The sequence below is a fragment of the Penicillium malachiteum genome (genome assembly GCF_028827825.1).
Source record: "Penicillium malachiteum strain IBT 17515 chromosome Unknown utg000005l:1.0-9002435.0:326005.0-9005861.0, whole genome shotgun sequence".
In the NCBI taxonomy this organism is placed as follows: Eukaryota; Fungi; Ascomycota; class Eurotiomycetes; order Eurotiales; family Aspergillaceae; genus Penicillium; species Penicillium malachiteum.
Genome location: NW_026643099.1, coordinates 7,169,564 through 7,189,832, shown reverse-complemented (window position 1 = coordinate 7,189,832; position 20,269 = coordinate 7,169,564). Strand labels below are relative to the sequence as shown.

General features: G+C 45.1%; 7 protein-coding genes across 7 annotated transcripts; 6 read left to right on the top strand and 1 right to left on the bottom strand.

The window, feature by feature from the left end:
* Window positions 1-418: 418 nt before the first annotated feature.
* On the top strand, window positions 419-2,801 carry N7483_012669 (Hsp70 family protein; the record flags this gene model as incomplete). The annotated part of the gene is made up of 12 exons (XM_057096096.1): window positions 419-477; window positions 549-622; window positions 673-1,133; window positions 1,193-1,237; window positions 1,333-1,399; window positions 1,452-1,707; window positions 1,758-1,857; window positions 1,916-2,013; window positions 2,072-2,089; window positions 2,161-2,341; window positions 2,416-2,548; window positions 2,602-2,801. 12 exons carry the CDS (start codon window positions 419-421, stop codon window positions 2,799-2,801), a joined length of 1,692 nt encoding a protein of 563 aa, XP_056942067.1.
* A 384-nt stretch (window positions 2,802-3,185) lies between these two features.
* N7483_012668 (MGMT family protein) lies at window positions 3,186-3,713 on the bottom strand (the record flags this gene model as incomplete). The annotated part of the gene is made up of 3 exons (XM_057096095.1): window positions 3,186-3,345; window positions 3,415-3,541; window positions 3,599-3,713. The coding sequence occupies 3 exons, from the start codon at window positions 3,711-3,713 to the stop codon at window positions 3,186-3,188; spliced, it is 402 nt and encodes a 133-aa protein (XP_056942066.1).
* Window positions 3,714-3,909: 196 nt separating this feature from the next.
* On the top strand, window positions 3,910-4,920 carry cwc26 (putative cell cycle control protein (Cwf26); the record flags this gene model as incomplete). The annotated part of the gene is made up of 1 exon (XM_057096094.1): window positions 3,910-4,920. One exon carries the CDS (start codon window positions 3,910-3,912, stop codon window positions 4,918-4,920), a length of 1,011 nt encoding a protein of 336 aa, XP_056942065.1.
* Window positions 4,921-5,364: 444 nt separating this feature from the next.
* Window positions 5,365-6,832, top strand: N7483_012666 (putative nuclear envelope protein Brr6; the record flags this gene model as incomplete). The annotated part of the gene is made up of 3 exons (XM_057096093.1): window positions 5,365-5,461; window positions 5,519-6,420; window positions 6,473-6,832. The coding sequence occupies 3 exons, from the start codon at window positions 5,365-5,367 to the stop codon at window positions 6,830-6,832; spliced, it is 1,359 nt and encodes a 452-aa protein (XP_056942064.1).
* Window positions 6,833-11,728: 4,896 nt separating this feature from the next.
* On the top strand, window positions 11,729-14,123 carry N7483_012665 (amidase; the record flags this gene model as incomplete). The annotated part of the gene is made up of 12 exons (XM_057096092.1): window positions 11,729-11,791; window positions 11,840-11,950; window positions 12,025-12,206; window positions 12,405-12,712; window positions 12,766-12,865; window positions 12,920-13,022; window positions 13,079-13,281; window positions 13,382-13,459; window positions 13,524-13,697; window positions 13,756-13,832; window positions 13,894-13,974; window positions 14,032-14,123. 12 exons carry the CDS (start codon window positions 11,729-11,731, stop codon window positions 14,121-14,123), a joined length of 1,572 nt encoding a protein of 523 aa, XP_056942063.1.
* A 676-nt stretch (window positions 14,124-14,799) lies between these two features.
* Window positions 14,800-15,261, top strand: N7483_012664 (uncharacterized protein; the record flags this gene model as incomplete). Its single annotated transcript, XM_057096091.1, has 1 exon — window positions 14,800-15,261. The coding sequence occupies one exon, from the start codon at window positions 14,800-14,802 to the stop codon at window positions 15,259-15,261; it is 462 nt and encodes a 153-aa protein (XP_056942062.1).
* Window positions 15,262-16,366: 1,105 nt separating this feature from the next.
* Window positions 16,367-18,038, top strand: N7483_012663 (uncharacterized protein; the record flags this gene model as incomplete). Its single annotated transcript, XM_057096090.1, has 2 exons — window positions 16,367-16,837; window positions 16,890-18,038. The coding sequence occupies 2 exons, from the start codon at window positions 16,367-16,369 to the stop codon at window positions 18,036-18,038; spliced, it is 1,620 nt and encodes a 539-aa protein (XP_056942061.1).
* Window positions 18,039-20,269: the final 2,231 nt, after the last annotated feature.

Below are 20,269 nucleotides of genomic sequence, written 5' to 3'. Positions count from 1 at the left end.
CTTTCCGTGGAGTATCTTCCTTGAATCCAGTTGAAGGCTTGTCTCATTTCCAAAGGAAGGTTGGAAACTATTTTGAAAAGGGGATATAATAGCCACCACATATTGAAAATTTAGAATCAGAGGTCAATCTTCAAACCCTGAAGGTGTAAGATTGATGATGTTGGAATTAACCGCTCTCCAGCGTTTGTTGGGAATATATCATCGCCGATTGCTTGTTTGGGCTCCGGGGCGATCTCGATTGCAATTTGATGACGAAGTTTCTAGTTTTACTACACTGCCATATATTAAACAGCTTCCCCTCCTTTTCTTGTACTTTCTATTCACCTTTCCCCTACTATACTCTCACTTTCCCCTCACTTTTATCCTTCATACCTTCATACTACTGAAACCTCAACTCATGGAAGCACAACCAATCACGATGTCGGCCAAACGACCGAAGCTTTTTATTGGGATCGATTTTGGAACAACTTTCACTGGGTGAGTGTTTTCCAAAAACAGCAGCCTAGCGATGACATAAAATTGTTGTGATCTGATGATTTGTTTTTTAGAATCGCTTGGGCGATAGAGGGAGCTGGTGATGATGATATGGAAGTGATTAAGGATTGGCCTGGACGAGGAAACAGTACGTGATCTAAGAACGGGGATGGGACATATCACTAACTATTGGAACAGGTACCTCACAGAAGGCCCCAACTATCATTTCCTATCAAAATGACGAAGTTCGATGGGGTTACCAAGTCGATGATATGAAAGAGGCCATTAAGGGTGTTAAGCTTTTGCTCGACACCAGCAAGGAGACGCATTACAGATCCAGTTATGGACCAGCCAAGGAAAGCAGTCGTATCCTGGACGAGATGCGCAAAAAGCCCGTTGATGTGGCTGGAGAATATCTGGGAAAGCTTGTAGCCCACCTTAAATTTATTCTGGATCGCCGCGGCATTGGAAGTGTCATGAAGACAATGGATGTGCAATACATCCTCACTGTTCCCGCCGTCTGGTCTGACAAGGCCAAGGATTTAACAATGCAGGCTGCATACCTTGCAGGAATCCCAAGGGGAAACCTGGCTCTACTTTCGGAACCTGAGGCGGCAGCTGTCCATGCGATCCGCATGATCCAACCAAACTCAATCGAAGTGAGTATTCCGATATGAAGATTGCAAGCTGTTAATACTAAATCTCTATCTCTCAATAGAATGGTGACTGCTTTATTGTCTGCGATGCAGGTGGCGGGACAGTCGTGAGTATAAATCGGTTGGGGTCTTCTTGAAATAGCCCAAGCTTCAAGTTCCAGTGCCTCTGCACCCATTCACTGACAGGTATTCCGTATACTAGGATCTAATCACGTATCGAACAACACAGACAAGGCCCCTACGAATGGAAGAAGTTACAGAGGGAACAGGTACCAGATAAAATGATCGCACCAAATGTCACATAGGTACTAATTAAAATAGGTGCCATATGTGGTTCGACGAAGTTAGATGACGCCTTCCAGGCCTTTCTCGTCGAGACGCTCGGGAAAAAGTACAAATACCTGTCCGATCAGGGTCGTCGAGTTGCATTGCGTCGATGGCAAGATGATGTGAAGCCCTTTTTCGCCGGGAAAGACGACCAGGATGGTTTCCTGGACACAGGTTCCATTGTACCACTTCCTGGAGTACCAGATATCCCGGATAAGCAAATTTACAGTGGAATTCTTCATATGCCTTTGTATGACTCGCTTTCCACAAATTGAAAGATCTATGCTAATACACGACAAGGGATGAGATTGAAAAGATTTTCGACCCTATTGTGAGCCAGATCGAATCACTGGTCTCCGAGCAAGAGATGAAGGCCATAAAGGCTGGGTACCCACCCAAGGTGAGATATGAGGCATCATCCATTTTCTCTGTCTTGATCAACAACTTATTCCTCCAAGGCCATTATACTTGTCGGTGGATTCGGGAGCTCCGAATATCTCTACAAGCGCCTCAAAGCGAGTTTTGAGGGCATCGAGATTATGCAACCTCGTGATGCGTGAGTCTTTGTCCCAATTTACTAAGAGCTAAATTCTAATACTTGTTCCCCCAATCAGATGGTCCGCCGTCGTTCGGTAGGTTATATTATCTCGAGCTATTCCCGTTCCGAACTTGGAATTTAAGAGAAACAAACTGACAACTTTAGTGGCGCTGTTCTTCGAGGATTGGAAGGAAATCAAGTCAACAATCGAATAGCTCGAGCTCATTACGGTATCAAGCACTCTTCTAATTTCGATCCGAATCGCCATAAGGAGTGTGAAAAGGAATGGTGCTCATGGGAAGAAACGTGGAACGTTCATGACCAACTCACGTGGTACATTAAGAAAGTAAGACCCATCTAAACCATTGGAAACAGCTCATCTTCCAAGCTTGGAAAGGTGTTAACATTAAGCTCGATTAGGGGAAGCCCATTTCCGAGAATACGCCCATAAAATTTCCATTCTACCGGCTAGTGGATCTAAACCACAATATGCTTTTCAAAGTTAAATTGAAGATTTGTTTTGAAGAGGATGCCCCGGGTAAGAAGACACGAAGTGAGTTTCTCCAAGATTAGTCCATTGGATCTGTTAATCCAACACTGGAATAGGTGTCTCCTCTGTGTGTGAGCTTGAGTCAGACTTGAGTCGGATACCAAAGTCTCTCTTTCACTTGCATACTAACTCTGCGGGCAAGAAGTGTTACAAAGTGAATTATAATTTGGTTCTTACACCTTGCTCCGCATCGATGATATTTGAGTTGGAGTTTAACGGAATCAGTTATGGCACAGTTCGAGCCAGCTACTTGTAGTTTGGTACTCACATCTGCATTGCGTTTTATTCCGCTTGCTATTCGAAAAGTCCTGCTTGAACATGCTTGAAATTGCTGAGATGGAGGTTTACTGGAACTGGTTCAAATTGTGCAATGAGTGATATTGATTTTGGCTTCCATAGTTTGCAATACATTGTGATATGCTACTAGTAGTACCTCTACCTTTCTCTATTAGAGACTGATTGCCAGTGTCTACTCCCTTATGTTTATTAGTACATATATGGGTGCCTAACTAAGTGCCTACTACTTCATTTGTCCATCTAGGTAGTAGTATTAGAAATATCTATTATGTTAAGGGTATGTATGTAGGTACCCATGGATGGATAGATGTGTATAGGCAAGGGTGTCCGTTTAACAACACTCTCAAGAGTCATCATCATCTTCGTATTCCTCACTTGGTAGGGTCTTCGGAAACCACCCATATCGTGAGAAATCAACATACATCTCACCCATACTGTCCGAGGTTACCTCAACGCCCTCTTCTCGTAAAGCTTCTGCTTGCCGCTCTGCGCTGCCGGGGCCACTATAATTTCAAAAGTAAGAATGATGACAACCATTAGTTTGGAAACCAAATCATTCCTGCAATCCATACCGATGAGAAATCATCCCCTTGGAATTGATAACTCGCTGCCAGGGAACAGTAAAGGAGTTGAATTCCATGCCGGATTCTGAAGCAGGCAGCGACTTGAGACAGACACCAACCTGACGTGGTCTTTGAGCTATTTCATTCAAATCTATGTTAGTGATCTCTACATCATAAGTGTGGGATCTCGTACGTTCACCCAGAAGTAGGGCGATATGGCCGTAGGATGTGACTTTGCCGGGAGGGATTTCCTGAATGGCAGCGTAAACGGCATTTGCCCACCACTCGGCTTCTTCTGATCGAGGCATTTCTGAATTATCAATCTAGATCTTCACATAGACCAGCTCAACGGGAAAATAAACAAGAATGTAGTTGAGCTGCACTGGATAGGAGCATCACTCGGAACAACATTCATCCGACTATCGATAAGCGGAAATCACTGCTATCCCAAGCTACTAGAACTTGGTACCTTGATACTTGAGTCTACAGCATATAACCTTCAAAATGCCGGGCTCCTTGGCAGACTACTTAGCCAAAAACTATCTAAACGCCGACCCGGCCCCAGAACGCCCAAAGAAAAAGCGCAAGAAGGCAAAGACAACCGACACCGCAGGCGCGGGCCTTCTCATCGCCGACGACGATCCACCAGACCTCCGAAACACCAACTCAACCCTCAACCAAGATGACGAAGACAGTCCATTCATTGAAACATCAGCTCAGACTACCGAATTCCGCCGCGCTAAAAAATCGGGTTGGAAGACCGTTGGCGGACCAGCGCCGGGCACCGATAAGAATGAACAAGAAGCCGCAGACGCAATCCTAGCCTCAGCAGCTGCCGAGCGCGCCGCACAACGAGCCGATGATGAAGACGCGCCCATGATCGAGGGTGAAGAGGAAGACGCACCGCTCATGGAATCCGGTGCACGAGCCGGTCTCCAAACCGCAGCGCAGACAGCCGCGATGGTGAAAGCGCAAGAGCGACGAAAGAAGGTCGAGGAAGCTCTGTTTAAGGATCCAGCCTCAACAGATGCAAAGCAACAAGAAACCATCTACCGTGATGCATCTGGACGAATTATCAATGTGGCGATGAAGCGCGCAGAAGCTCGACGTGCTGAGGAGGAGAAACGCCTAAAGGAGGAAGAAGCGCGCGAGGCACTGATGGGTGATGTGCAGCGCCAGCAGCGCGAGACTCGACGACAGGAATTGCAAGAGATCAAGGCTATGCCGGTCGCACGTACGATTGAAGATGAAGCACTTAATGACGAATTACGGGAACGTGATCGATGGAATGATCCTGCTGCGCAGTTCTTGACACAGAAGAAAGGTCCTGGGGCTAGTGCTACGGGAAGGCCATTGTATCATGGGTCGTTCCAGCCAAATCGGTATGGAATTCGGCCGGGACATCGGTGGGATGGTGTTGATCGGGCGAATGGATTTGAGAAGGATTGGTTTGCCTCGCGCAATAAGAAGAGTCGCAATGAGGCTCTGGAATATCAATGGCAGATGGATGAGTAGGTATATCAGCTGCTCGATGAAGTAATTAAAAACAATATCAGTATATGGGTGCTGGCACTCAGTTCAACTCAATGCGCCATCCTAGTAGTATGAAAATGCTGTTATAGCACTAGACCCGAGTCCTCGATACTATGTATGGAACTGTTTAAGCTACATATCAAAGCCTGGGAGCAGCCTTGGACTCGGACTGGTTCGAAGACAAGTTTTGGTGCTGCATAAATGTGACCGTGTTGAACTAGAGATAATATTCAAAATCTATAATCATTTTCATACATTACTTTTTGAATAGAGATAGAATGAATTCCAAACTTCTTGTATAGGTCAACACCGCCTAGGTTATCTCGTTATCTGCCGAGCGGGTTGCTCCGGTGTCTGTTTACCCAAACAAAAAACTTCCGTCCCACTCCACATTTCCCTTCTATTATCCCCAGATTCACGAGCATCATGGTGCGGACCGCGGAAGGTCCTATGGACTTTGAATGGCAAACACGCCCTCCAATGGATGCTTCGTCTCCTTTCTCCCATCTAGAAAATAAGAAGCGTGAGCTTGCATGACCCCTACAATGCGAGTCCACCCCCACTGATCAGTTAAAAACAGGGACACACAACGTATTCAACTCTCCAGACAAGAAGCCTCCTTCTCTACGTCCTCCTAATTCTCAACCATTCCTCTTCTCCCAACCGCGAACTCAACCCAACGTACCTTCTAAAGCCGTCTTTGGACAACCAGCGTTCATGACACCTCGAAAGATCGATGTCGACTTCTCATCTGGAGCCGAGAACTTCTCGTCTCCCGAAAATGCAGACAATGAAGATACACCAGAGCAACCCATGAGGACAGAGAGGAGGAATTCATTATTCAATATCTACGGCCGATTCGGAAGTAGCCCCGGCCGCGGCGAGATCCCCCGTACGAAGCACTACTCCAACGGAGCGCTCCACAAGGTCCAAAAGACGCGACGACGAAATCGAGAACTTACGCGAAAGGTGAAGACGGACAGCGATGACGAAAGCGATCGACCGAGCAGTAGCGACGAGAGGAAAGGCAAGCTATCAAGGCAAGGGCAGGGTCAGGAACATGGATCAGAACTGGTGCCCTCGCGAATGTCGTCCTTCTCCGAGTTTTTTGCTCTTTTAGAAGCGCATCCCAATGTTCCCAGTATCTTGTCATGGTGGGCTCAGCTTATTGTCAACTTGTCGCTTTTCTCTCTCGCGGTCTACATCGTCTTTACCTTTGTCTCAGCTATTCGGGCCGAATTCGAGCAAGCCGCAGACGAAGTCTCCGACGGAATTTTGGCAGATATGGCGAAATGCGCCAAGGATTACGTGGATAATAAGTGTGGTGGCCCAGGCCGATTACCAGCGCTTGAGACTGTGTGTGAGAACTGGGAGCGATGTATGAATCGCGACCCAGCCAAAGTAGGACGAGCCAAGGTCTCAGCTCATACAATGGCTGTTATCATCAACAATTTCATTGATCCCATCAGTTGGAAAGCAGTGGTATGTATCAACTGCTCAGTCTCCATATGTCAGTGTACTAATCTGAGTTTAGGCAATTTTCCTCGCCACTATCTCCACCGTGACAGTTGTTAGCAACTGGTCATTCCGCTCCTTTAGAAGCAAACACAACCAGCAGGATTACCATCCTAATCCGAATAACTACCCCGGTCAGCCCTCCGGTCACAATCAATTCATGCATGGCCAACCACTTCACCTACAACATAATCCGAGCTTTGGGTACTATGGACAACAGCACGATCCTCGACAGAACATGAACATGGGTAACGGCCATTCCCAGAACCAAGATGCGCCACTGATGCTGGAGAACACAAGATCCAGGGATTTCGATCGCAGTGATGAGCGGGAATCTCATCTACGTACCCCAAGTCCTTCAAAGCGCCGATTTGCATAGTTTCGGTGTACCTCGACCACAAGCCTGGCGCATTTGCATTTGGATTATTGAGCATAAACATCGGAAATGGAAAGGATTCGGAATCGGTGTTTTGGTCTTTCACCCAATATCTTTTTTTCTTTGTATACCAACATGGTGGCTTTGATCGAAGTTCTTGTATTTTTCTTTTCTTTTTTTATGTTCTAGGCTTATAATGCACTTCCTTTGAGCGTGTACCACGACTGCAGGCGAACACCTGCATCTGAGCAAAGCCCTTTACATACTAAGTTAACTAATCTGGAACATTTGAAAGAGGCAAGAGGTCAAAATTTCTCTCAATGAAATCCTGGTACCTAGCTGCAACTTGAAGCGTAAACTTGAACTACTCGTTCCGAGTCCAAGGTTTCAAATGCCCAGGTGTTGGGTGTAATATTTCGCCTATTGCCTGGTCCGAGTCGGTATACTACACACTACTACTTCAAGCCTGAGCTCACACTGGCAGTCCTGGAGGTTGCCCAGATGACATCCCGAGGTCCAAGAATTGACTATTCAATAAAGCAACTCCAGGGCTCACTGGCATTTAGCGCTATGAAACAGCCTGAGACAATGCGAGATCAATTGCGATATATCTCTTTTAACCTTGGAAGTACTCCGTAGATGTAAAGCACATGAAACTTGAACATTGAAGGAACTTGAAGTTACCTATACCTACACGAGCTGAGGAAATCCATGGAAGTCAAGATTCATTCAAGTTCAAAATGTTTAAACTGAAACGAGTCAATCATTTACTCCCGGTGTTTCTATATTCGACTTCAAACATTGAAGCCGTTTCATGAACCGCTCCACCGTGACGATGTGTTGACTGCAAGTGGTTATACCTAGGTATAAAGTGTCTTTCAGTCTAATTCTAGAGCTTAATTACGTGTGCTTCTTTCAAATGTTCCATATTGGAAATTCAATGAGTCAAGGAACTCTTTCATGGCCCCGTCAGCTACACGACAATTAGTATAAATACCTGGATAGTCCAACTCATATGGAGCTCCAAAATCCAACTTGAAAATCGTGACACCCATTCCGAGTCCTTACGCAAAATTTGAACCTATTATCAACTTGAAGAGGATGCTCTCTATTCCTACCATAACCGCTCTATCTTTCATCACTACACGGAGCAATGGCGAATGTAGCCTAGATACTGCTCAATCGGGCCTGGCAGGAATTAGAAGAGGAGCGGGTAGGGCGGAGAGAAGTATGCGGCGCACTCTTGAAGGTGGCTCGAGCATACATGGTGCATGCAAAGGAAAACTTTTCTACAAGTAGCCATATACTGATGTCTTGCCTTAGGCGGGTGATACGAAGTCAGTTGGGAATATCCAAGGAGACTAGCGATTGGTAAAGATTCCATAGAGGGAAGGAAGCCGTATGGTAGGAAGATGGCAAGACTGTGGATACATTAACGGACCTAAATATATTCTCATAAGATCAAGGCCACGAAGATATGGATAAAAATCACTTTTATGCCACAGGGCTATATGGTGGTCATGGTATAAGTAATGATACTTTGTTACAAGGAGGACTCTAATAAGTAAGAGCTAAAGAGAATGGATAAGAGTTATAAGTCCTCTGGATGGTAGAATATATCAGATAGGATGGACTTCTATTGATAATGATATTCCAAGGTTAGATTTCAGCACTCAAGTTGCTACTAAGTATTTATACAACTTATGCCTGCCTTTGCTTCCCATTTATTTGATTTTATAAAATATTTTGGAATACATAGTACCCACCTGGGCTAGTATAGACTTACCACCATACATTTTGTTTTCCTTATATGTATCACATTCCACTTCTATATATATAAGACTACCAGATCTGATTCTAAAATCTATACTCCTATACATCTCCAACTTGAAGTACACCCTTCTATTCCAAGTCATTCTACTAGCTCCCAGCTTATCATCAAATCCAAGATTAAATAAATTAACATTTAAACTCAATTCAGCCCTATGAAAAAGACAAAGCAAGATCAAGTAAGATAAATCTCTTACAAGTACACTCATCAAACCTCAAGTTCACGATGACCCCCTTGATTGATGTAAGTACTCGGTCACAGTTTGCTAAACCATTAGATATATATCACTTTTCGTCCAAAAGAAGATCCATCAAGCAGAGCCATAGAAACTACCAATCCAAAGAATCAGAGTCAGCCTTTGTCAACAAATCTAACTCGAAGAAGAAGTGAAGGTCTCGCTGTAAGCAAATTTTCCAAAAGAACACTGGCAGGTCGAACGAAAACACCGAATACATGTTACATAAATTAGTAATGTCAGGCCGGGTGTATTTCAAAGGGTAAATAATCTCTGTAATTAAGAGAAAGATTTCAAGGGGAAATCTGTCGAGAGAGTAGATTCTTTTGATCTTTCCTCGCTCCTGTGCCAGTTTGATTGCCGTTTGAACCTCTGGCACAACCCAAGGACTGCGGTAAATATCACAGTCATTCCTATAGTCTGGATCTCCAATTTTCCATCTATCGGCACGCTATATGGCACATTCACCATAGTTATCAATTTTCCATCTTTGAATATATGGTAAATTGAAACTGTCTCCCAGCCAATATTTTTTTTGCGGCCCTCACAATCTCACCAGACATTTTCTGAATTGCGTCTAAATCCTTTCCCAGAAGATGACCAAGGATCATGCAGCAGTATGCGTGGAAAGTATATGCTACATTCTTGGTCTTATCGTGGTATGAACGTGATTTTTCATCAAAGAATGCTGGCTTGGCTTGTCTCAACCTTGTATGACTGAATTTTGTGCAGATATTTTTGGAGCAAAGCTCTGCGGAATTCCTATTTTTTGGAGGAGCAAAATGGGCTAAACAGATCCCGGTGAGAGAGTACTCGGATGTACCGAGAGGTTTGATCAGTACATATTACTGAATTAGTTTCAACTGGAAACGCTGAGGACTCAAACTTGAACTCAACATATGACTTACCTTGTAAATTATAACACGATGATAGCCTAGGAAACTTAGAGAAATTTGCTCTCTCGATGTTGACTGATGGCACAAAAAAATGCATAGGAAATGGAGCCTTCTTTCGATGAACTTTGAATTCTTCCTCCTCGAAAATGCGCATTTATTTTGAAGATTTTATCACAGAGGACATCAGGGGAGGATTTGCACCGCAAAGGTAGCATATTGATTGCCTATGATTTAGCTGTCGCTGGCGGTTACCCCTGCGTTGAGGCTTGACACTGACAATTTGGCAAGTTGAAACCATATCAAAATTGAGCAAAGTGTCTGTAGCATTTAAGAATAATGAGAGACTTTTAACAAAGGAAAAAAGAGAAAAATGAACGCCAGTAGTGATTCAAGGGGAAAGTTGAACCGCCGGCGACTACTACAACCTTGGAATGAAGTGACGTAGCAATGAGCATTATATAAAACTTGAAGAAGAACGAAACGAGAGCCTTATATTAGTTGTAGCAATTGAGTGTACCAACATTGGAATTTAAGCACAGCTTGCAAGGTTCCAAGGTTCTTGAATTAGTTGAGTCAACAAGTCCTCACGCCGCGTTTCGCGCGGCACTGCCACTGGCAGTGAAGCAGCGAGCATTTGGAATTGGGAGAGGTATGTCCTCAGCACGCCCGGGCGCGAGTGCTTGACTAGATGTGAGCACACATGCATTTTCTCAGATAGGTATATTCACATACTTAAGTACAGGGCTCAGTCCGAGTCAGTAGCATCTACGAATGACTAATGACATCTGGACCGACACCTCTTTGTATATAAGTACCTAAATGGTTCCAAGGTTGCCTACATGGATGGTTACCTACCTATATAAATACCTGGAGGGGAAGGCTAGCTACTACGAGTATATCCATAGTAGCTAGATATAGGCAACTGACAACCCCACAGGTATCTAAACTTAAAGTAGACATCTGGAAGTAAGAGATAGCTAAATAAAGAGGGATACATTCATCTTTATTTGTAAATCTGTGGTCTAAGCCTTAGTAGGCTGGTTCTGCCTCCTTGAGTATTTGCCAGACGGTGAGGAAACTCGAAAAACCACCGTAACTCAAGTAGGAAAGGAGGTCTAAAAGGAGGTCTATAATTCAATTTGCCTCCTGGGGGGACTTGTCAATACACGGGATACACGCATTTTAAAAACCTTGGAGATATTGAAACTACCCAGACCTCAGGTATACCCTCAGGTAGTTCACTGAATATTTTGAATGACCATCCATCCCATGTATACCCAGGGCCAGGTAAAAGTTGTGAATTTATTTCTCAAATATTGCGCCGTATTTCAAATGTAGGTGGCGGGCATGGCCATCGGAAAGAAGGAGTACAGGTGTTGGAGAGTTCAATATTTCATCCAATCGAGCACGGCTAGCAGCCAGCGACTCCGAATCTTGAGACTAGAATTGGCTACAAGCACCTGAATCTACTAGCTCCAAAGCATCGAACATAATAGTATATGATCACAGTACAAGGAAACCAGTTCGAATTTGTTGAAGGGGACCATGTCAACTCTGCAGCGCTGATACGAGATCTTTTTGAGTCATCATGACTTTTTTGGACGAACTTTTATCCTTTCTTTGTCTTTTCCCATATCCATTGGATTCAAGCAACTTTGCTTCACACAGCTCATTCCGATTGACAGGGTTGACAGGGGTAGGATGAAAGAAACGAAAACTCCTACCTATATTCGGCTCATTATACCCATGGATGTCCTCAACGAAGTGCTTGTCCGAAATCATTACCCCTCTAACGGCCTTTTACCACCTCTGATTTACTTCACCTGCTACTAGCGATTCTCAGATACTGAATTCAACCCTAAGAGCTTACATTGTAAGCGGTGCCAGTTGAAGGCATGTCAAAGACCAGGCCTGACCAGACACAACCCTCTGACCACATGGAGCATGAAATCCAAGTTACCATTGGCGAGGTCGAATACCTGTTGATTCCTCATCATTTGGTTTGGCAAAGAATTCCTATATTCCAGAAATCATACTAATCTCGACAGAACCTCCAAGAGCCTGGTGATGTTTTCGATAATACCGATGTTCCGCAGCCCCTTGTTGTCTTTGTTACCCAGCCAGGACAAAGATCTCCAGGTTTGCTCTTCGAAGTTTTCGTGAGTCAACACTTGACAAAGACGATATCTTGCAGCCTGAATTCCTGCAAAGTATTGTTTTTTATGGAAGTAAGAAAGAGAACCTTACTATCGATCCTGAGGTCTACGATGAGCTTAATGTCTGGAAAACCAAAATCTGGACATTTATCAAGGGCTTTACCACCGCATCCAGCATGTCACCTGGGCCTCATATCATTGCAAAGGGAAGCACATGGCAGCCGTGGAGGGTCTACCGAGACTTTAATGCGACCTTCAGGTGTACATTCAAACCGTCCTCACACTTCCCAGGAAGATATGTAGCACTCTATCCCATTAACCTGCCAGCATGCTGACTGATTTGTACCCTCTATAGGCTTGATCAACCCGAAGCTGGAATAGACGGACGCGTCATTGTACCCTCTCGATGCTACTTCAATCTGTCAAAATCATGACCACTGGATGGCGCACGAATCAGTGTGAAAGATAACATCGATATCGCCGGGCACAAAACTACGTTATGCAACCGAGCATGGCAGAGTCTCTATCCAGCCAAGGAGAAAAACGCCGCATGTGTCCAGGTGCTCATAGAGGCTGGAGCGATCTTAGTAGGAAAGACAAAGCTGCAGGCCATGATAATGCGGGAGGAGCCTCACAAGGCTGTCGAGTTCACATCCCCTTTCAACCCTCGTGCGGACGGGTATCAAGTACCGTCGGGAAGCAGCAGTGGAAGTGCGGTTGGAATTGGATCTTATAATTGGCTTAACTTTTCTATTGGATCTGACAGTTTGTACCCGGCCGGAATCTTCAAATTTGTCGCGTTGCTAATCTGGGGATAGCTAATGGGAGTGGCCGTAAGCCTGCACAATACAACGGGTGCTTTTCGATCCGACCGTCAACGGGTATAATGAATACCGAGGGTGTTGTTGGAACTTTTCCGTAAGTTTTATTCAAATTATAGGAGTCACACTGACAGGCCCTATTTCTATGAAGGCAATTTGATATGCCAGTTTTCTTTGGTAGAGATCTGACCAGGTTTCCTGAGTTCATCAATGTTTGGTATGGAAACTCAGAGCTACTCCAGAAACAATCTCAGGTAACATTTAGCTTTAGTTGCCATCCTTACGTTTTGATTAGACTCACAAGTCGCAGCAAAAACTTAGGATCCTCTATCCGAGGGATTATCTTCCAACTGGAAACCAGGCACAGTCACGTCTGATTGAGAATTTCATCCAAGGTCTTGAAAAAGCATCTGAGATTGAAAGAGAAGAGATATCTCTCGCTGAAGATTGGGGAAAAGAAAAGATTGCCCCGATGGGCCAGATAATGGGAACATCTCCGAGTACCTCAAACTTGTACGCTTATATGTCCATCATTTATCGTGTTAAGTCCTCAATCACTGATCCTCGTGGATGAAGACAGGAGCATGACCGTCTACTACGATTCATATCACAGCCTTGAGAACTTTAGGGAAGAATACAAAAAGCAGTACGGTAAACCTCCATTTGTGCAAAAGGCTATGCGTTGGAGATGGTAACTTGATTCTCTCTCCCTCTCTATCTACTTCTCTTCCATTCTAACACGCCCAAATGACCAGGGAAATATCCAACAAGGTTACTATTGAAGAACGCAACATGTATTGGCGTCGCTCTGAAATTTATCGATACTGGCTTCTGGATAAGATTTTCCAAGTCACTTCCGAAGGACCGATGTCTTTCATGGTCTTGCCGATTGAAGAGGGAAAGCCAGATTATCGAGATGATGATATTCCGTAAATTCCCAGCCAAGCTGACCCAATACATGATCTTCAGCTTATCAATTATTCCTAGACCATTTTCTATCCTAAGTGGATATGCCTCGCTGAACATGTCTCCAATGATGCGAGCGCCTGAGCTCACCACCATAGGTTGGTCCTTCACAATACTCAATGAGGTCTTCAGACTGCCAGTGACTTTAACATTATTTAGTTGGTCATGTTCCCTACGAATCTACTGTCACGGACCGAGAAGAGTTCTTACCTATCGCGGCCTCTGTCATTGGCGCTCCCGGTAATATCTTTCGCCCTTCAATCTTACATGGAATTTTTTACTAATCAGGATTTGCAGGAACCGATCTCATCCTTGCAGATTTGGTTCAGAAAGGTATGGAATTTGCGAATCTACCCATGAAGCTGAAAACGGGTCGGTTCATGTATTAGGCTCAGTCACCAGGTCTTCCGGCTGTACATACAGTAAGGAACGTGAAGGTGGATGCACCTGGGCAGGTGAGATACATGAGGGAGCCAGGGTTCCCACCTAGGGGCACCACTATCAGGTCCATTGGTGTTCAAGCTGTCGTACATATCATATCGCCTGGACGTAACGCCGGCCAAGTTGAGAAATTGATCCCTGCCCTGAAGGGACTATGACCCCTGGCCATCCGTAAACCATAGGAGGTCCAAGGTTGCAATACAGTCTTAATTCGTGTCTAATCATGACTCGGATGAAATCAAATATTAATATCAAAATGTAGATCTCAATTGATACTAGCGCAGCCCCGGGGGTCAAGGAAAGTGGACTACGCTAAGGAGCACCGGGGTAAACTATGTATACGGCTTCCTGTACGGTATATCCCAAAGTCCCCCGTCAAAGTGGATATTATCCTGTGGCCTCCCTTTTCTTTCTACCCCGTCAAGTCATTTTGTCTGATACTGTCATCCTTGCATATCCTTCATTGCTACTCGCTTGGGACTTACAAGTTGAACTTCTCTGACCTGCGTCCATATGTGACCTGACGATCACGATGAGCATTACTGCCAGCCCGGGCATCTTGGAAGTGTATTTGATATTCCCACGCAATGGTACTTACTCCCCTCAGGCGCTGGCACCCATCATATGGGCGCTGCAGAATCCAGGTCTGGCTTCCCCATTGACGCCCTCAATTACCTGGAGCCTGTGGGAAGGCAACAACAAAAGCTCCCCGGCTTCGTCAGCTCGGGACTCATCCCACTGAATCAGAGAAAGGTTTCTTCCAGTGAACCTCTTCTAGTTTCGGAATTCGTCAACACCATTGCCTACCCGGATGGATATTGGACCCTGGGTGAAAAACCTTCGCATGGGATTCCCCACTCGGACAAGGCTACGCTAAAAGCTTTGCAAAAGCTTTTCAAAGCTTACAACAGGAAAGAGCTCATCTCCGGATCTCGTTTTTATCTCGCTAGAAGAGAACGCGACTCGGTCGCCGAAACTCGATGTTCATCGCGTCGGAGATTCTCTGGCTGGAAGATAGGAGTGAATCGCTACTACCTGGTGGTGGATGCGGTGGAGGTGCCAGATTATAAAATGAACTACCATTAACTCGATACTGGTCGTCTGACTCCCACCAGTGGCAGTTGGCGCAGCAAGTGATTGCTGGGTACTCTTCAACCTTGACACAACTGGTAAACGGCCCTTCAAATGTGAGACATGAGTTACATGATACTGTAGCTATATGTCCCACAGGTTGTAGGTAGACTGCTTCGACGTTTGCAGTTTGCGTGTCCAGCATATGGAAAAGTGTACCTGGTGAATAGTTAGATCGTCTTCGGAGAGTTGGCTCTCTGATAATGGGCCTCTGTCTCAGTCATCGGAGGAAGTCCGTTTTAATATATGTGTTCCAGTGAGCTGAGGTACTAGTAGTAAATCTGAGGCGGTAGATGAAGTTTGCCTAAGCCTGTTGAGATTGCTGCTGGCAAAGAAGGGGTAGGCCATAGACCTCTCTGTTGTAGCATGATATCTCAATCCAATTTGAGAATAGGAACAAGTATATGATGGTGGTTTTGAAAATGAAAAAAAAGAATTGAAAAAAAGAAAGAAAAAAAAGAGGTAGAAATGTACATAATAGGGTGGTGTGTGCGTGGGGAAGAGGCAGAGTAGATGAAGAGAGAGGGGGAAATGTTAGAGTTAGAGAGCAGCATGGTGTAGGACTTTTTATCAGATGAACTTGAAAGCATCCCACTCAACTTTGGAAACCTCAAGAATGTCCAACGTTTGAGAATTCAGTACTTCATACTACGGGCAGAGAGCTACTGCACATGTGAAAACCACGGGTACTAACGAACGGGTGCATAGTATAACAGCAACATATAATGAACCGCCTAGCTCACCGCCTGTTGCTTTGTTAGCGCCAAACTTCAATAATACATAAGGCTAAACCTTAGAAGTGAAAAATATCTGGATTAAGAGATAGTTAAAAGGGACTGATATCTACGTTCTTAATCTTTCTTTTCCCCCCTACCAGCCATATAGGGGGTTTGGTCATATGTCCGTTATACATACGGAGTAGACGTAGGTAGGAGCCAGACCAACTCGCGGCTCAGCTGATTGCCGGGTAAATTGTTGCTCCGCCACGCGACCTAAGTACTTCTGCAAGTCCCAGGGGCACTACCCCGTTTTTTTCAAAGTCCAGATTCTGCTGTGAAAGATGCCTCAAACGCGCCGTCTTCTAAAAGAAGAGATCACCTTATCCCAAGCGCAGGAAAAGGAAGTGAACATACTCCGCGAGCTAGACTATTATGACCAACGACGCGAGTTCATTTCTCATCTCAAACCAAGATGGGAGTGGATGGGCCAAGTAGTTGCCCACCACTTGGGTCTTCCATCTCCTGATGATTGTGTTGTAGCTATATCAGGAGATTGGAGGTGGGGAAGTTTTAACGTCTCTATTCCTTTTATTGTGAAGAGATGGTCGAAACGAGCGCAATCTCAGCCTCAAAAAGGGAATCGGGTCATGCTTCGATTCCCACTTCCTTACCGCGTTGGCGATGCTTTCAGACCCGGAAACAGTGATGAAAAACTCCAGTGCGAGGCCGGCACATATGCATGGCTTCAACAAAACTGTCCCGATGTGCCAATTCCACAGTTATATGGCTTTGGACTTTCCACTGGTGAAACTGTAAGATATCGAAATTTTTAAGGGAGGACCAGCGCTTATGGATACTGTATAGTTCACGCGACTCGACAGATTACTTTTTCACCGTCGCTGGTTTGAATACTTGCGTCTGTTTGCTTTTCGTTGCCTCAGCCACATTTCTGTATTGCCCAATCCCGCGACACCATCAAATTATGTCATTAACCAATTTCAACCCAACCCAGACGTGTCATGGGTCGACAAATCCGGCTATTTGGTCACCGAGTTTATTGAGGAATCTCAAGGGTCGATGCTGTCGAACACCTGGTTTGACAAGGAGCATCATACTAGCGAGCGGCGAAGCAACTACTTCCACAGCCTTACTCGAATACTGCTTAGCATCAGCAAAACCTCTCTACCCTCCATTGGGTCTTTCCTTATCGACAGAAATGGGGATCTCATTCTCGGAAATCGTCCACTCACCATGGAGATTCAAGAGTTAGAGAACGAGAGCATCACTACAGATATACCCCGTGACTCAACCTTTTCCACAATCCAGTCGTACGTTGCAGACATATTACAAATGCATGACAATCGGCTACGTGACCAACCCAACGCTGTGAATGATCGCAATGACTCAGAATATCAAATGACGGCATTGGCAGCAATGCGCACAATTGAACCACTCATCTTCAATCGAGGCCTAAGGCGCGGGCCGTTTATCTTCTCACTCACAGATATGCACCAGAGTAACGTTTTTGTCGACAATGAATGGAACATTACCTGTGTGATTGATCTTGAATGGGCTTGCTCTAAGCCTATCGAAATGGTACACCCTCCATATTGGTTAACCGATAAAGGGGTTGATGAAATTGAAAGCGAGGAGTATAACATTCGGCGAGAAGAGTTCATGACAGCTTTGAGGTCTGAAGAAAGCAAATTGGAGAATCCTCAAGGCAGGCCATATGTTCATTCAGAAGTCATGGAGCAATCGTGGGGGTCTGGGGCACTTTGGTATTCACTTGCGCTAACAAGTCCAACCGGCCTGTTCCAGATATTCTATAACCACATCCATTCTTTGTTGTCGGATAATGAGGACCTGAAGAGCAAACTTTGGGATGTCATGCCGGTTTACTGGGTCAAGGATGCGGAAGGATTTATGAGCAAGAAGGTTGATGACAAGAAATTGTACGACAAAAACCTTATCGAGGCATTTTCTAGTAGTAGTAGCTCCTCTACTAAATGAAATCACATTGTTTTGGAGGCAAAGGATATGTATTGAATTTGGGATATGCCATTCCCGAAGCCTGAGTCCACCGGTGAGTTGTCTCAGAACAGTTCAGGGCTATACTAGCTGCCCAGGTGGTAACAAGAAAACTCATGCTCCGTTTCCATTGCCTCCCCCTGATTACCACTGCTCGCTGCCCCATTGGCTGAGGTTGACCCGGAATTACCGCTTCCAGCCTTCTTCTTTCCCTCTCTTCTCTGTTTCGCCCTAGCGCCAGAGGAAAGGGCCTGCTCGACATATCGATATCTTCGCAGGAATTAGCTCTCGTTCAAGTTATGCAGACCCAATGAACACTCACCGTTGTACAATTTCAATAAATGACCTTGCCCAGCCGAAGATAGAGCCCTTTGGAGTAAAGCCCGGCTTATGATTGGATGAATAGGTCTTAAGAATGATTTTGAATAAGATATGGAATCTTAGGAACCTGCTAATGTGGGTGAAAGGGCAGCTATTTAAGTTCCCCCCAGGGCTGCCCGGGTTCATGCCATGTAGACTGTGACTCAAGTGTGTCAGCAGCAACACAACCCGACAAGGTTGACTTCAGATACCAAGTTCGGTTAAGATGCACAGATGGATGGTTTATGGCTGTGCCCGACATGGTTAGAAACCTGAAATGCGACTGGAATGGGCAAGCAGCATCTGTTGGCGTCAATGAGAGTCTGCCACATGCATATCAGACTTACGTGGACCCTTGCAAGCGTGAATTTTGGAAACTTTCTAGCCCATGGCGTTGAGTTTAGTCGTGTTCCAACCACAAGATCCATGTACGTATATCCATGGCGCCAAAAATGGAGATATTGACGGAGACTTTCGGTTACCCCGTTACCCCGAGTCCGCTTATTCTGTCCTTTTGCTTCCATCTTGCTACCGAGTATGTGAGGAAATTTTGAAGTTAGGACTCATAAATCATCTGCCAGTGTGTGCAAGCTCTTAGCCTCAACTAGGATCTTGAATACATCAAACTACACCCGGCTGCATCAATGGGTCTTTAGGATAGGTGCTGATATCATTGACGGTTGTTATTTGTCGTCAATGCCAAAGCACCCTGCATGGTATGCAGAGCAGGAGGAATCAACCTCAGATCAGACGAGATATGTCAGTATCCGGACATGGGACGTATACACATGTAGGAAAAAAAAGACAACAAAAATTGCAAAAAGCAATCAACTGTTCAGGCAACAAGGACATTGTAGGCAGAAAGTCCCCAAGGCAGCCTTGAGCTAGTCGAGGAGCCTAGTATGCAGGAAGTCTAGACTCTGCGGGCGGCTAACAAAAGCACGTCCGCCCCACCAGAAGAGGAGGTGCACACTATGATTCTAGTACTGTATCATGTAAAAAGCCACCACTGAGTCATTTGCATGCATGCAGCTTCCGATAAACTCTTAGTAGTTGAAATGATTGGCCAGTTCTCCCTGTCTGGAATAAACGCCACCATGTGTTGGCCTCGATCCACAAACACATGTGTATTTCCCCCAGAGTCTAAGCCCCCAAGGATACTTCACCAACACAATGACAAGGCAAATTGTCAAAGCTTGCGACATGATTGGAAGATATAGTGTTTTTGTGAGGGATGTTGTTGGTTCTGAATCACCTTCAGGCAGCAATATGTGAGGTTTAACTAGTAATGGGCACTTTGCTTCCAATGTTGACCATGCTCTGAGACTCACGAGGCAGACTGAGAGCGGCTACGCATTTGATCATCTGTTCTTTGACCTCCAATATCATTCATCGTCCTTTCATGCAAATATGGGGCTAGTGGAGCCTCCTTCCATACTTTGGACGCGTCGCGTTCATTTGTTGATATGTTTTTGGTACCATGACCTACCAGTTCTCTGATCACAACGACGATAGTCGCATTGCTTTTGGGGGCTTATATAAATATAGAACTTGAAATTGAGGACTCTGGAGATAGGTATAATTTTCGATTGCCATGAGTTGCCGCCGAGCCTTCACACACCCTCCTAACCTTGGAAGCCAGTTACTAGTAGTTACTGGAGCCTCCGAGTACGCCGTTTAGCACGCCAACCCCAAGGCGTTCTACGTTGATTTATAGCCCCTTGAGGGACGGAAAATCTATCTTGAACCAAAAATTCTCATACGAGATACAGGTCTACACATTGTAGGATTCTCTATCCAAAGATCGATAATGTCTCAAGGCTTGGCTACTGCACTGACTCGTGGTGCCATAT